Source organism: Choloepus didactylus, chromosome 6, assembly GCF_015220235.1.
Source record: "Choloepus didactylus isolate mChoDid1 chromosome 6, mChoDid1.pri, whole genome shotgun sequence".
NCBI classification, from domain to species: Eukaryota; Metazoa; Chordata; class Mammalia; order Pilosa; family Megalonychidae; genus Choloepus; species Choloepus didactylus.
This window is the reverse complement of record NC_051312.1, coordinates 82266425-82282659: the sequence shown is the minus strand read 5'-3', so window position 1 is coordinate 82282659 and position 16235 is coordinate 82266425. Positions and strand designations below refer to the sequence as shown.

Here is a 16235-nt window from a genome sequence, read left to right as displayed (position 1 = left end):
GAGCCAGGGTTGTAGCTACATGGGAAGACCAGAAAGGAATATGTCTGAAATTCAGGGAAATCAATCGGGAGACTCTTGACTCTTCCATGATGTGGTAACAGAGAAAGGGCAATTGCAGCCACACCCTGACAGTACCTGCTGGTGCACTTCCTGGCCATGATAAGGGGAATCCGGCCTAGGTAGCAGAAAGGGAGGAAGAGGAATAATAATGATCACTGCCTCAGGATCTATTGTTGGAGAGGGAAATGCACATTAGATGCTCAGAATTACTGATGAGTGTATAGGGGTCTATTATAAATTTTGTGTTACTTTTGCATATTAGAAATACTTAGAAATTTAATCATAACAGTAAAAGTCAACAAAAACATTTGAAACAGTCAATGATTTCATTTTGAGATTAATCATGGATGAGCAATAGTTTGAAGCAGACAAACAAGAGGGAGTAACAGAAAAAATAAATAAAACAAAAGAAAGTAGTGACTTTAAATAACAAACTCAATATCACCTTAGTTAGTAAATTGATAGATTCACAAGTAGAGCAAAAATTTGTCTGGCTTGAGGGCCCTTATTCTTGAACAAAAAATTACATTGCCTCCCTAAATGATGGTCTGGGATGGTGAGATAATGAATTACATAAATAATTGTGTGCTCTAACATAGAGTAAGGTAATAAATGTTCTTGGAGACTTACAAGTAACTCAAGAAACCTCACTTTTTTAGTTTCATTTCCTAAAGATCCAGGTCTCCCTGATGGCTTCCTTTCCTTGATTCAGAAACAGATTCAAAACTAGATCCTTAGAGATCTTCTGCACTTTATGAAACTGGCTCTAGGGGATTATCTTTTGAAAGCTCCTCGCAGGCAAACAGCAGTGTCCTCATAAATATAGAGGAGATAGAAAAAAGTGGACACAGGACTCCATCCTGGTCCTCACTTGTGAGTCTTCCTTGTCCCCCAACTCACAGGTACATCCCAAGGTCTCAATGATGGACTGAAGGAAAGGAGAAGGTAGACAGGAATGGGAAGAGACAAGGGATACATATTTGGGAAAGAAGACTAAGGTCTAAACTTAGGGAATGAACAGGATCTCAATTAAGAAGGGTCATCAATATAGTAAAAGCATTTGGATTTGAATCTGAAAACAATGTGTGAATTTTAGAAAAAAATAAGTCTACTAACCAACTAAGAACAGATTTAAGGATTATTTATCTTTATTGTCTCTATTATATGGATAACAAAACTGAGGTATAGGGACTGTAAATTATGTGTGCAAGATGACACTCCATACAGGTAATTCTTGTTATTTACTTTCCTTCAGGTTAAAACAGAAAAGTAGAAAGCTGGGTTTAAGCACAATTTGACTGCAGTATTCATGCTCTTAAAGCACTAGAAATAACCATGCAGTAATCGACATAAGACAAAATGATGGCTTGAACTAGTCCCATTGAGATGGAGACAAATGTTCTTATTTTAAACATACCAGAGAATTAGAATTAATAGTACTTTTTTAAATGTGTAGAGAGAGAAGGGGGTTGATGCTGAGATTTCTGATTTAACCAGTACACTTAATTTATGGTTATGACATAAGGAAGACATCTACACTATTTCCTTGGTCTCTATTTTTGTCCCAAGCTATCTACTTGGTTTTTCATAACACTGTCTCTCTACTTACTAAATACTCAGACTCTGACCCAGTGTAGAATATAATTATCTGCACTGAGAAATATACATTTCCCATTAATTTATATACAAGTAAGAACATATCATCGCTCCTCTTTCAAAAATCAAGAGTAGTTTATTTTTCCGCCTAAGCAATCAGCTTTGCAATTATCTAAAGTAAATTTCACTTTACTGATTAGGAACTGCATATTTTTTGACTATTTCAATGTTCTTCCTACTTTTTAAAATGTTTTTATATTTCAGTTATACCAGCAAATTTCTTTACACTTGTAAAGAGATATTGAGGATTACATGAGAATATGTGTAATGTGCAACACCTACAGCAGAGCACTGCCAAACATACAATGGTCAGTGTATTTATTTTCTACATAAAATACATATTTCCTTATTCATCAAGAAAAGTAATCCTGAAAATATCTTACTTGTATGCCAATATTCATAGCATTAATTACAATGCCCACAAGGTGAAATTAACTTAAGTGCCTACTAAGAGATGAATGCATAACCAAAATGTGGTTCATACATATAGCTGAAAAACAAATGAAGTTCTGGTACAAGCTACAACATGGATGGAACCTTGAAGACTTCATGCTGTGCAAAATGAGCCAGACACAATGGACAAATATCATGATTCCACATATAAGAAATACATAGAAGAGGCAAATTCATAGACAGAAAGTTGATTAGAGATTACCAGTGCCATGGGTGGTGTGGGAGGAATAAATATATATATAACACATTTCTGATCCTATAACACTGAACTACAGATTAGTTAATGAAGGTATTGCCCTGCAAGCTATCAGATTTTACTGTCTCCAGATTTACTGCCCTAGTTATTTCTCTGGTTAGCTCTGCAAACGAAGAGGGCTTGAGAGAAAGCAATGAAACATCTTAGCCCAGGCAACCCTAAGCACCAACTCCACATGGGCTAACATGACCCTCAGTGAGTCTGAACACTAGACATACCATCAAATCAGGTCATGTGCCCTTGTGAAAAGTTTTATTAAAGGGCTTCATGAAGCAACATTCAGATTCCAGATTCAGCTGACAATGCAGTAGGACTGGTTAGGGCATGACAGATGTCTTTGGCTCATCACCCTTCTGCTCTGAGATGGGAGTGGTGGGCAGGATCTCATCTTTGAGTTCCATGATGCTCACAGAGTCAGCCAGGGGCTTCTTAGAAACAATCTTATCACTGGGGTCCCAGGGCAGCATGATCTTCACTTGATGCCCAGCATACCTTGTCTGAGCAGCACATGGCTCACAAGGTCCCCTACTGTGGATCATAAGGCTGTCCACAAATTTCATGGATTTAGCCCTCTGTCCTTGGAGTTTCCCAGATACCACAACTTTGCAGCCCTTGGCCCCACTCTCCGGAATGAAATGCAGCACACCATAGCTGGTGCTCAGCACAGCAAGCTCTCCTAGGGGTTTGTAATGCAGAGATTCTGCCAGGGCCTGGGCACAGAGACCTCTTGTAGCCACCTTTCCAGCATAAAGCTCTACATTGCCTTGGGGATGGCAAACCTCTTCTGAACTACAGCAGTTAATTCCCAAATTGGCCAGCTTTCTCACCAAGAACATTCTGTGGCCTGCTGGCCAGAATAATGATCCCTGACCTGGTTGATGTAACTCGAACCTCAATTCCACAGTACTCATCTTCAGCAGACTCCTGAGCGAGAAACTAAGTCAGTTCAGCTTTGAAGATACCATCAGGGACTCATTTCCTCTACCTGGAAATTTGCACTGCCATTTTGCCATGGCACTCCACGGAAAGGAAAGGACTCTCAATTGCATGTTAATTTCCCTTTACTGATTATCTATTTCACTGTATGCTGAAAAAAGGAAAACAGTGTTGCTCTTGGATTTCTGCGAATACTGTCTAGATTCCTGATCTTGGATTTTTTTTAAGAATACAAGAATTTGTATTTAATAAAAGACAGGCTGCTGTTGGAAGAAAATTTTTCATCCTGAGTAAATCCTAATTCCATTCCTGGTGTTAACCACTATCCAAATTATTCACTATCTTACTACTCTAGAACATTATGGGAAAAAAGCCTCTATTCCTATAGACCTTTCTGAGAACGTTTCCTGCCAACAGCATCTCCTGCCCTCAGTATTGCTTCCTTGCAAATGTTGACCATTTCTTCCTAGGAGCTCCCTGTTTACCTCTCCACATGCTCTGTTCCTTCTGTGACCTGTTTCATTGTAGGCACTCTTCTCCTTGGCTTTGCTTCCCTCATTTCACTGCTCAATAAGGCTCTAAGTGCCTTACTGAAGCAGTGAACATGGTAAGATTAGGTTTCTGTTAATTACTATGGGGAGGTTGGAATTCTGTATGTAAGGTTTAAGTCATAATTTATATTTTCCTTCCTATTCAGTTGCTGATGAGGATGGAAGGTAAATAATGAAGTAGGCAAAAGCAAAATCCTAGCATAATTTATGACAATGCCATTGCAAATTAACAGAAAGATATGCTAACAAAGATAAACATTATATAGAACTCTCATTTTAATTCACTTCATACATTCTTACAGAGCTGTTGCACTGAGCACTATAGAGTGCTCTCTACATAATATAATTTTCTGACATTCTTATTTTTCCTTAGGTCTACAAATCTGCAGATTGGCCAGCACACATATGTAAGGATCATGGATTTATGCTTATGCCTCACCAAGCAGGATGTTCCTGCCCAATGACACTCAGTTCCATCCCTCATCCTTCCTACTGCCGGGGATTCCAGGACTGGAAGCATTCCACATCTGGATCAGTTTTCCCTTTTGTGCTGTGTATGTGATTGCACTCATAGGAAACTTCACCATTCTTTTGTGATTCAGGCTGACAGCAGCCTTCACCAGCCCATGTTCTACTTCCTGGCCATGTTGGCCACCACTGACTTGGGCATCTCCACAGCTACCATCCCTAAGATGCTCGGCATCTTCTGGTTTAGCCTCAGGGAGACCATCTTTGATGCCTGCCTCACCCAGATGTTTTTCATTCACAACTTCACTGGGATGGAGTCAGCAGTCCTCTTAGCAATGGCTTATGACCGCTATGTGGCCATCTGCAACCCACTGCGATACAGCACCATCCTCACCAACAAGGTCGTTTCTGTGATTTGTCTAGCTGTATTAGTGGAGTCATTTACTGTAAATCTTCCATTTGTATTTCTCATACTGCGATTGCCCTTCTGTGGGAATCATGTCATCCCCCATACCTATTGTGAGCATATGGGACTTGCTTGCTTGTCCTGTGCCGGTATCAACATCAATATTATTTATGGCTTAGGTGCCATATCTATTCTATTTTTGGACATTATAGCCATAGCTCTTTCTTATGTTCAGATACTCTGTGCTGTTTTCCATCTTTCTTCCCGTAAAGCACTACTCAGTCCCTCAGCACATGTGGTTCACAAGTTTGTGTAATTCTTGCCTTCTATATACCAGCCCTCTTTTCCTTTATGACACATCACTTTGGCCAGAATGTCCCCCGCTATATCCACATTCTTCTGGCCAATCTTTACATCATAGTTCCACCAGTGCTCAACCCTATCATATATGGAATCAGAACCAAGCAGATCTATGACCATGTAAAGAAAATATTATTAGCGAAAGAAGGAATGATAAAGGTCTAACATCTAATACATGTAAGATGGATGGGCAACAAAATTTATTTTTGTATTTTGTATTAAATGGATATAAATGTGCCAGACAGAAAGGTTTATTCATAATGGCTCCCATTTGTAAGTGTTTAAATAAATCCAGAGAGCAAAAATGGAAACTTTAATATTGAATTCAGGTCATCAATGAGACTCAGTGGAGACCTTATATGTTGTTTGATCACTGAAGACAATAAATTTGAAATAGGATTTAGAGTGTTTGTCTTAAACTTTTTTTAAATTTTATTTTATCAGTTTTTTTTGGGGGGGTTACAGTTCCACAGTTTCACTTATTTCCTTATTTTGAAATATATGCAAAAGGTAATAAGTTTCAACTAACAATTTAACGAGAAGTTATATAGGAAAGTTCCAAAAATGTTATGTTACAGTACCATAGTTTCAGTTATTTCCTTATTAGGAAATATAACATATATAAAAATGATGATAACTTTCAAATTACAATTTAACAAGTTGCTACAGAGCCAATTTCAAAGAATGCCATGGGTTACAGTTCCACCATTTCAATTCTTTGCTTCTAGCTATTCTAGTACCCAAGGAACTAAAAAAAAAAAGAAAATTATACACAGTTTCAGTATTCATTTTGTTTGTTAAATTCCATCTTGTCTGTTGCTACGCCTTCCTGTAGTTTAATTACTGTTCCCATATTCAGGGATGTCTAGGCAGTGACAGCTCAAACTTGTTCCTGTTGAAAAGGATGTCAACATAATGGGAAAAAGGGACACATCTGGTTGATCTTCTTGAAGAGGCTATTGCCTCTGTGTTTTGGGTCTTAGCTGGTATAAGATTTCTCTGGAGGATTTAAGTTTCTGAAGTATAAACTTAGTGAGTGAAACTTTTATAGAGTCTCAGATAAGGATCAATGTATTCTTTAAGGTTTGGGGGACTACTATGGACTTGGGCTTATCATACTAGGCCATCTGGTATATATAGCTGAAGCTTGCATAGGAGCAACTTCCTGGACAGCCTGTCAACTCTATTTGAAATTTCTTAGCCAATGAAACCTTATTTTGTTGCCTTTCCTTTTCCCCTTTTGGTCAAAAAGGCATTCTCAACCCCTCAATGCCAGGGTCAGGCTCATTCCTGGAATCTGTAAATTTAAAGTAGGATTTAGAGTGTCTGTCATACTCTTTTGTGCATTCACCAACCTATCTCATTTAAGTGGGTATTTCTCATTTTCTTCTCTCCTTCTTTATTATCAAGCCTCTCTCTTTCTGTTTCTCTCTTTCTTACCTTGCACCCCCTTTCTCTCTCTCCTTCCTCTTTTTCATCTCTCTCCAGAAATATTTACTTTACCAAAGTTTACTAACTGCTAAAAGTTACATGGCCAGAAATGGTGGAACTGCAAATATATGTCCAAGTTAATTATCTCCAAAGCCTGTATATTATCTATGATATTTCCTAGTTTAAGACTGAGACATAAAGCACTCATAAAGGATTAACTGACTCAGTTACTTAACTTCCAGTGCTAAATTTAGATACAAAGAGCTGTGGATAAGTAATGAGAGTTTCATTTTGGAAGTTTTCCTTCACAGTTTTATCTGAACTCATTTACAGCTAAGACCTTTCCTTCCTTCTTTCCTTTCTTCTTTTATTATTCCTTCCTTCCTTCTCTTCCCATTACTTTCTGCTCCTTCTTTCTTTAATCCCATCTTGGCTTTTCTTGTTCTTTCTGTTTAAAAAAAAAGAAAAATGGAAATAAAGAAGTATCACAGATACAACACAGTAAGTCTGTAGCATGAATTTCTTTGGGCTAATTGTGAATACTAAAATTGTCTCTGGAAACAGTTTTTACTTCTCTCAAATACCTTCCTTTCAACAAAGCTCCTCACTGCCCTCCCTCCATCCACATAAACAGTGGGAAGGATACAACTGTTTGATATCTTGGAATATTTCTGGTAATTGGGCAACTACAAGAAACTTGGAGATTCTTTAACTTCTATCATAATACCACTAGCCAAGAGGTAGAAATTTCCCTGTTGGAGATGATTTCCAGTTTTATTGTTTTCACAGTCTTCTGTAATTATTTTAATGTGTGAGTTTCAGTGCAATGGATCTTTTTGGGTTTATAAGTAAATGAATAAATGAAAGTTAACTTCATTTTGATTGTGATATTCTAACTATGTATCAGCTTAAGAAATTTTCTGGATTTTCCATCATTTTACAACCTATGTACACCTAGGTTTTTGTATGTATTGTTAATGTTCTGTGTGCAAGTGTATCTGTATTTGTGTGATTTTCTGTGTTGGTCTGCTTAAATTACGTGTATTTTGTATTCAAAGACTATTTCAATAAAAACATAAATCTGTTTCATGGTTTTAAAATTTATTCCAGGTTTTGGATGGAGTGACAGCAAATGAGTATAAGATATTGTTTCCCACATCTTCAGGGGAAAGATTCATCACAAATTTTATGTCTTTCCACCTAAGGTGTATGTCTATATCTGGCTGGCTTTGAACTCAAGCCATTCTAACAAGAAAATACAGATAGAAATCTAGATTACTAGAGGAGGTTTCAGGTAAGCATTGATAACATTTTCCATTTTTTTTTTTCTATTCCTTCTAGACATGGTCAACCACTTCACATCAATGGCAAGATGTTCAATACCAACATTACCACTTTCCACCCAGACACCTTTTTCCTTGTTACAGGCACCCTGGAACTTAGGTAATCTCAGGGCTGGAGCTCTCTCCTTTATTGCTTTCTTTATTCAATGGCTCTGCTGGGCTATACAGTAATTCTACTGATCATCTGGTGTGACTGAATTCTGCATGATCCCATTTTCTACTTCTGACCACCTTATTAGACATAGATCTGGCCTTCCCCAAATTCACAGCACAAAGGATGTTGGGGATCTTCTTGTTTGACCTACATGAAATAGGTTTTGGAGACTGTATGGCCCAGAAGTGTCTGACACACAACTTCACAGGAATGGACTCTGCTGTTCTGCTAGCTACAGCCTTTGACCACCACATAGGCATCTGTGAACCACTCCTCTATACAACCATTCTGACACCCCAAGAGCCAGCAGGAATTGGGTATTATAGTGTTTCCAGTCCTGCTCATGTTGCCCATTGTCTACCTGATCCATCATGGACCCTTCTATGAGGCTCAAATGATTGCCCACTCCTACCATGATCACATGGGCATCACCAAGTTGGCCTGTGCCAGCATTCCCATCACTGCCATCAGCATGATTTTTGTGGCTACCTATCTTATTTTGGATGTGGCACTGGTTGGAGTCTTCTATGCCTACAACTTTTGTGCTGTGTTCTGTCTCCCATCTTGAGATGCCATCACAAAACACTGAGCACATGCAACTCACATGTGGGAGTTATGTGTGTTTTCTGTATACCCCCCACCTCTTCTCCTTCATCAGCTATTTGAACCAAAAAAAAATCCCACCTTCTTAAATTGGCAAATTATGTCCACATTCTTGTTGCCAAACTCTATGTGGTCATGCCCCCTGACCTAACTCCTGATTTCTATGGTGTGAGAACTAAGCAGATTTGTGAACATGTGTGCCATGCATTCACTTCAAAGAAGGGTCCTTGTCTTCTTTAATTCTTGAGGATATGAATGTAACTTAAAGAAGGTAATTTTACCTCTACTTTCCATTGGTTATGTTTTTAAGTGATCTTCAGATCAGAAGACCCTGCAGATCATGGACAACTGAGTTTTAGAGGAAATTTTAGGTTTCAAATCACCAAGTTTCTTCTCCTATTGGGGTTGAATGTTTATTCTTCTGATTGTAAGGCTCCATTACAATAGGGGGAAATAGCCCTCTGAAATTGCTTTCAGTTTTTAACGTTGGATATCAAGTAAATATCTAAGTCTGTTTATTTGAATATAGGATAGTATTCCAGAAGGTCACAACTAAGTTTATTGCAACTGCCTTGGTTTCTCTCTGCAAGAAAGAACTAAATTTGCATGTAAAATAAGATAGTTACTGGTAACTTTCAAAGTTTGAATTCAAAATGTATCATTTTTCAGAAGGCATCACTGAGGTATGGGGTGTGGTCTCTACTGTCTCTATTCCTTCTTTATTCCCATACCTTAATGTTTATTTGTCAAAAAAACTGATAGGCACCATTTGCCAAGTACCTTCACCATGTGTCTCCCTTTCTGGCACCATGTGGCTTCATTTCTCTGGAGAAAAATGAAGTGATAATACCTGAAAAGGATACTTTGGTTAAAGAGTGAAAATCTTGTTTCTAAAAGGAGCTTGACTATAGGGAATTCTAAGTGGAAATTTGGTTCATGTTCATCATGCTCAATTAAATTTTTTTTCTGTGTGTGTGTGTGTGTGAGCACATGCATGTGTGTGTGCTTAATGTATTTAGGTCTCCCTCTATATGTCTAAGGAAATGGTCAACTTCTTCCTCTTCTAAACTGTTTTTATTTGTGGAATGCAATATAAGACCACCATATCAGACTTGACGCTTTGCAAATGCAGATTACCCTCAAACAAGTGCAGGGAGAAAATGCATTTTCAAAGTCAGCTATGTTCATAGGGATTTCTGAAGGGTTCTTTCTCATTTTTATGTAATCTTATCTGGGCATATCTCTTCTATAATTCCTGGAGATCAAGGGCAGTGTGTTGTTTATCCTTAATGCATTTACTGCCAGCATAAACTGATGTGCACATAAAAATAGTGAAACAGAACACAAGGGTGGCTGCTCAGGAGTTTACAAACTAATTTTCTGTGGGGCATGTCACTGTACCATTATGCAGTGTAACTTAATAGAACCAAACCCAAATCTTCAGGATCCAGAAATATGGAATACAGAGTAACTATATGTCAGCAAAGAGCATGAATTAGTGGACTAGTGACCTCACAGAAACTCTCAGGAAGGAATGAATGAAGCGTGGTAAAATGGCATATCTCTATATGGTTATTTGTGAAATTTACTTCCTGTGAGCACCTTAAGCACATTATCTATTCTTTTCTCTTAGAGATAGGAAGATGTACATAGTGAAATCATAATAGCTTCCTTTATCCAAAGTACATCTCACATTGGTTTTTAGTGACTTTTTAAACTTGCATATTGTGTCTCATTTTAAGTACACTTCAAATTTAATATTATTTAAGAATAATTAATAATCTTTTATCACATTAATACATTTATTTACTTTTATTATCTTGATTTTAAACCTTTATCCCATATGCAAATCCCCTCCCCTGTGCCATGCAGGATTACCAGCACAATTCCACCAAGAAACTAAATTCACAGTGTGCTACATCTAGAGAGAACATTTACACACATTTCCAGTTGGTCTGACACATTTAACATGCATTAATCTATAGATATGGATAGCTTCTACTAATTTTTAGGATACTTTAATTGTCATGTTCTAATGATGTATTTTATAATCAGTATGTATATTGTCTCTCATCATCAACTTCCCTTTGTGTTTCCATGCCCTACAATAAGAAGATGAGTAGGATATCTTGGAAAAAATGCTGGAAATAAAGCATCCAGTCCAAATTCCCTTCAACCCCTTGGCATTTCTAAACCATGCTAAAGGAAATTCATAGTTTGTATATTAAAAATGGTGTTATTAGTGAGATGGGGCTCTGAAGGGCAGCCATATTTGAGTAAAGTTTCATTTATCATGAAAAAAAAGAGAGAACAGAAAAAGCACATGGTCAAAATAGTTTTCTTCAATAAAATGTTCACTTCAAAAAACCTATTTTTTAAAAAGTTATGAGATAAGGGACTGACATAATATCTCCCAGAGTAAACACAATTTAAATGAAGAAATTTAGTTATCCATGATTGCAACTCATAGTAGCTTTGGGTAAGGTTCAAGAAAAAAAAAATACATACATATATATATATATATATATATATATATATATATATATATATATATATGCATATATATGTATGTATCCCAACGTAAAATCTCCATAGAATTGTTACTGAATTCAAGTACTCCTAATAAGTTTGAAACATCTTCACACAGCTTGTTTTTCGTTCCCAATATCTTTCAACTTTGAAAAGTTATATCCCAATGTAGACAAATCAAAGCAGCTGTCATTCATTACAGGCCAGAGATAAATAACTTTGGAGAGGGGTACAGAAATATTTTTTTAGGGTTCTAGGCTTGCAAATAATGCAGAGAATTACCTGAGGCAATTTGAAATCCTTTGTATTATTCATTGTTATTTCTGACAAGGGAATGTCACTCTTCCTTACTTACATGTTATAGTGTTAAATGTGACAGTATATTGATAAAGGGAGCAGAGCCCATCTGTATCAGTTAGGGTTCTCTAGAAAAAGAATCAACAAGATATCTACGAATATAAGATTTTATAAAAGTGTCTCATGCAACTGTGGGGATGCATGAGTCCAAATTCCATAGGGCAGGCAGCAAACTGGCAACTTCAATGAAGGTGTTCGATGAACTCTTCAGGAATCACTTGCTGGCTAGCCAAAGAAATGATAGTCCTCTATCTGTCTTGCTTAAAAGTCTTCAACTCATTGGATTAAATCTAGCTGATTGAATTATCTTATCACTGAAGACAAGGCCTTCATTGTAGTGATCAGTCATAGCTATAGCCAATTGACTGATGATTTAATAAACTAGCCATCTGGTTTATTAACCAGTCACAAATGTCCTTGCAGTAATGGTTAGGCCAGTGCTTGCTTGACCAGACACCTGGACACCATCACCTGGCTAAGTTGACGCATGAACCTAACCATCACACCATCTAACACATTATTGTTATTGTTGTTGTTGCTGTTGTTGATGTGTAGTTGTTAAATGTGTATGCCATATAATGTTTTTTTGTTTCTATAATTTCATCCCAAATGTTAGGAAAGATAAATGGCTATATTTATAGTCTCAGGTTTTTAGGAGTTAATGTTGCATTTTTGGGTTTCTGAGCATACATTTATAGTACCATTTTAGTACGATGATGAAATAGTTATTAATATGTCCTAACAATTTGCACATGTATACCAGTTGCCAACATGCAGCATGCTGATGGTATTTTATATTTGGTGATGGATTTCTGTGGAGGATGTAATCGCTGCATTTACCTATGCAGAACATGGAGATACATGAAAGAAGAGTGGAAATGAAATACTCATCAAATTTTCCAAGTTAACTGAGTCTAACAGATGATCTAGAATGAAAAAATAATATTTTATTTCCATGAATACTGCCGCTAATGCTGGAGAATGCAAAACACCAGAGATGGATAGGCTTTTATAAAACGGGGGTTTATTTCACTACGCAGTTACAGTCTTAAGGCCACAAAGTGTCCAAGGTAACACCTCAGCAATCGGGTACCTTCACCGGAGGATGGCCAATGACGTCTGGAAAACCTCTGCTAGCTAGGAAGGCAGCTGGCATCTGCTCCAAAGCTCCGGCCTCAAAACGTCTTTCTCCCAAGACGTTCCTCTCTAGCAAGCATGCTCCTCTTCAAAACATCACTCCCAGCTGCACTCTCTTTCCTCTCTTTGAGTCAGCTCATTTATATAGCTCCACGGATCAAGGCCCACCCCGAATGGGCGGGGCCACGCCTCCACGGGAACAGCTCATCAAAATTATCTCCCGCAGCTGGGTGGGGCACACTCCAAGAAAATCTAACCAGCACCAAAACTTCTGCCCCACACAAGACCACAAAGATAATGGCATTTGGGGAACACAATACACTCAAACCGTGCCATTGTAGGATTACTTCATTGTAAAATGTGAAACTCGCACAAAGCTTTTAGACATAATCCAAGGGAAATCAATGAAAGTCACAAACAGTATTATGGTTACCTAGAGGTGAGAGAGATCACTTTGTATTAGGTTGATTGAGGAATATATAATGGAGGATATGGTGGTTAAGCTGTGTAGAAAGATAGAATTTCAGTAGGCACAGTCTGTGTTAGTACACTAGGTAAATGAAACAAGCATGATATTTTGGGAGATACTTTAGTGGACTTACTTCAGAAGCTGTAAACTGTGCACTTAGCCAGATGAAGTACACTCAGTTCTTGAAGATATCTGGAAATTATACTTTGTACCATTCCAATCATGCTGAGTTACCTGCTGAGTTGTGTCAGTCTTATGACTTCTACATTGTCAACTCTTACCTGAAACTCAGTTTGTTCAATTGTGACCCTTATGTAACCTGTGTTCTGGACCCACTGTCTCACCAGACAGATATATTATCTCATTTTTCTTTGTCCATCATTTCCACAATAATCAATCAGTCAATGCTATCAATCAATAAATTAAATTAATAATTAAAATAAAATAGAATATGGGTTTGTAATTTCTGATATGAATGATGTTTTGACAATTGCTACTTAGAAACACCTTCTCAATTGCTTGCATTATCTTAGCACTTAAACCCTTCTCATTAACTTCTTGTGTGTGTGTGTTTTTTTAAATTCATTTTTTATTGAGATATATTCATATACCATGCAGTCATACAAAACAAAGTGTACATTCAATTGTGTGCAGTACCATTATGTAGTTGTTCATTCATCACCAAAATTAATTTTTGACATTTTCATTATCACACACACAATAATAATAAGAAGAATAAAAATAAAGGTGAAAAAGAACAATTACAGGAAAAAAGAACAGTGGGTGCCTTTTTTTGTTTTTTGCTTCCTCCATTTTTCTACTCGTCCATCCATAAACTAGACAAAGGGGAGTGTGGTCCATATGACTTTCCCAATCACACTGTCACCCCTCATAAGCTACATTGTTATACAGTCGTCTTCAAGATTCATGGGTTCTGGGTTGTACTTTGATAGTTTCAGGTATTTACTGCTAGCTATTCCAATTCATTAGAACCTAAAAAGTGTTGTCTATATTGTGTGTCTAAGAGTGCCCACCAGAGTGACCTCTCGGCAACTTTTGGAATCTCTCTGCCACTGAAGCTTATTTCATTTCTTTTCACATCCCCCTTTTGGTCAAGAAGATGTTCTCCATCCCATGATGCCAGGTCTTGATTCCTCCCCGGGAGTGATATTCCATGTTGCCAGGGAGATTCACTTCCATGGGTGTCTGATCCCACGTAGTGGGGAGGGCAGTGATTTCACCTTTCAAGTTGGCTTAGCTAGAGAGAGGGCCACATCTGAGCAACAAAGAGGCATTCAGGAGGAGGCTCTTAGGCACAATTATAGGGAGGCCTAGCCTCTCCTTTGCAGCAACAGTCTTCCTAAGGGCAAGTCCCATGGTGGAGGGCTCAGCCCATCAAACCACCGGTCCCCTAGTCTGTGAGCACATTAGGGACCATCGAGGTGGGGCAGGCCAATACCCCTGCATTCTGCACCAGCTCAAGGGGGCTTTGCATATTTTTTTCATTTTTTTAGTTAACTCTTTTTTTTTTTAAATCAACTATATCGAAAAAAAATTTAAGAAAATACAATTTTAAAAAAATATTTCAAACAAACCATAACAAGGGAGTAAGAAAAAGACAACTAACCTAAGATAACTTTTTATCCTCTATGACAGGCTGAGTACTAAAAGGAGGTACTCCCCAGACTTTTATGAAGAAATGTTGCTTAATTAAGTGCTCAACAACATGCTTAGAACAAAAGATAATTACTTTTCTTGCTCAATGAACTGCTGGGGGGAAATTTCCCTTCAATCAATGGGTTAGGTAGGCTTTATATCAGTTTCAGATCTCCGTGTCTCCTTCCAGGGCCCTGGCTGAAGGAGTAGTAGTTACCTGGGGCAACCTTATCACTTGGCAAATTTCAGGAAGGTTTAAGCAAAGCCAAACATTGCAATCACACTTTTGTAAGGTATCTTTTTAACCTTATAGATTTTCAGTCCTAACCATTATTATAGAAGAATAGCTGGAATCTCCAGCTTTCCAACTACCAAATGAGAAAAGCACACTCATTTGAGCTGATTTGTTTATGCCACTGCAGGAAGGCTCTGCTGACTCTCACATCCTGATTCCCTCACGTGCTTGCAATGTCAGCCTTCAACACCTCAGAAGTGGAAATCTCTACCTTCTTCCTGATTGGGATTCCAGGGATGGAGAGAGCTCACAGTTGGTTGTCTCTCCCCATTTGCCTCATGTACCTCCTTGCCATCCTGGGGAACTGCACCATCCTGTTTTTCATAAAGACAGAGAGCTCTCTGCATGAGCCTATGTATTATTTCCTCTCCATGCTGGCAGTTTCTGACCTGGGACTGTCCATCTCTTCCCTTCCAACCATGCTGAGAATCTTCTTATTCAATGCCACAGGAATTTCCCCTAATGCCTGCTTTGCTCAAACATTTTTCATTCATGGATTCTCAGCTATGGAATCATTAGTACTTCTCATTATGTCCATTAATTGCTTTATAGCCATCTATAATCCTTTGAGATACACCTCAATTCTTACCAGTGCCAGAGTCATTAAAATTGGCCTTGTACTTTCTGGATTAATTATTTTATTCATCCTTCCTTTCCCCTTTATTCTACAGAGGCTGAAATTTTGTAAGAAAAGCCTTTTATCCCACTCCTACTGCCTTCACCAGGATGTCATGAAGCTGGCCTGTTCTGACAACAGAGTCAATATTATCTATGGATTTTTTGTGGTTTTTATAGCTATGCTAAATTTGGTGTGCATTTCTGTGTCTTACATGCTGATACTGAAAATTGTTCTGGGCATTGCCTCACACGAGGTCCGCCTCAAGGTCCTCAACACTTGCACCTCCCACTTCTGTGCTGTACTCATTTTTTATATACCTATTTTCACCTTGGCTACTCTGCATCACTTTGCCAAAAATGCTTCTCCTGTTATTAGAATCATTATTGCCAATGTCTCCCTTTTGGTTCCTCCTCTAATGAATCCCATTGTGTACTCTGTGAAGAATCAGCAGATTAGAAGTCTGATCCGGGGGACGTTATGTGAGAAACAAGGTTGA

The 16235-nt window shown here is 38.0% G+C and overlaps 1 protein-coding gene and 2 pseudogenes across 1 annotated transcript; 2 read left to right on the top strand and 1 right to left on the bottom strand.

Annotated features, from left to right (window-relative positions):
- Positions 1-2742: 2742 nt before the first annotated feature.
- On the bottom strand, positions 2743-3430 carry LOC119536446 (annotated as a pseudogene).
- A 929-nt stretch (positions 3431-4359) lies between these two features.
- LOC119537133 lies at positions 4360-5311 on the top strand (annotated as a pseudogene).
- A 9982-nt stretch (positions 5312-15293) lies between these two features.
- Positions 15294-16235, top strand: LOC119537132 (olfactory receptor 51A7-like). Its single transcript, XM_037839716.1, has one exon. It carries the CDS (start codon positions 15294-15296, stop codon positions 16233-16235), a length of 942 nt encoding a protein of 313 aa, XP_037695644.1.

Coding starts and splice junctions, on each gene's coding strand:
- LOC119537132 (XM_037839716.1), top strand. CDS start 15,294: ATGTCAGCCTTCAACACCTCAGAAGTGGAAATCTCTACCTTCTTCCTG.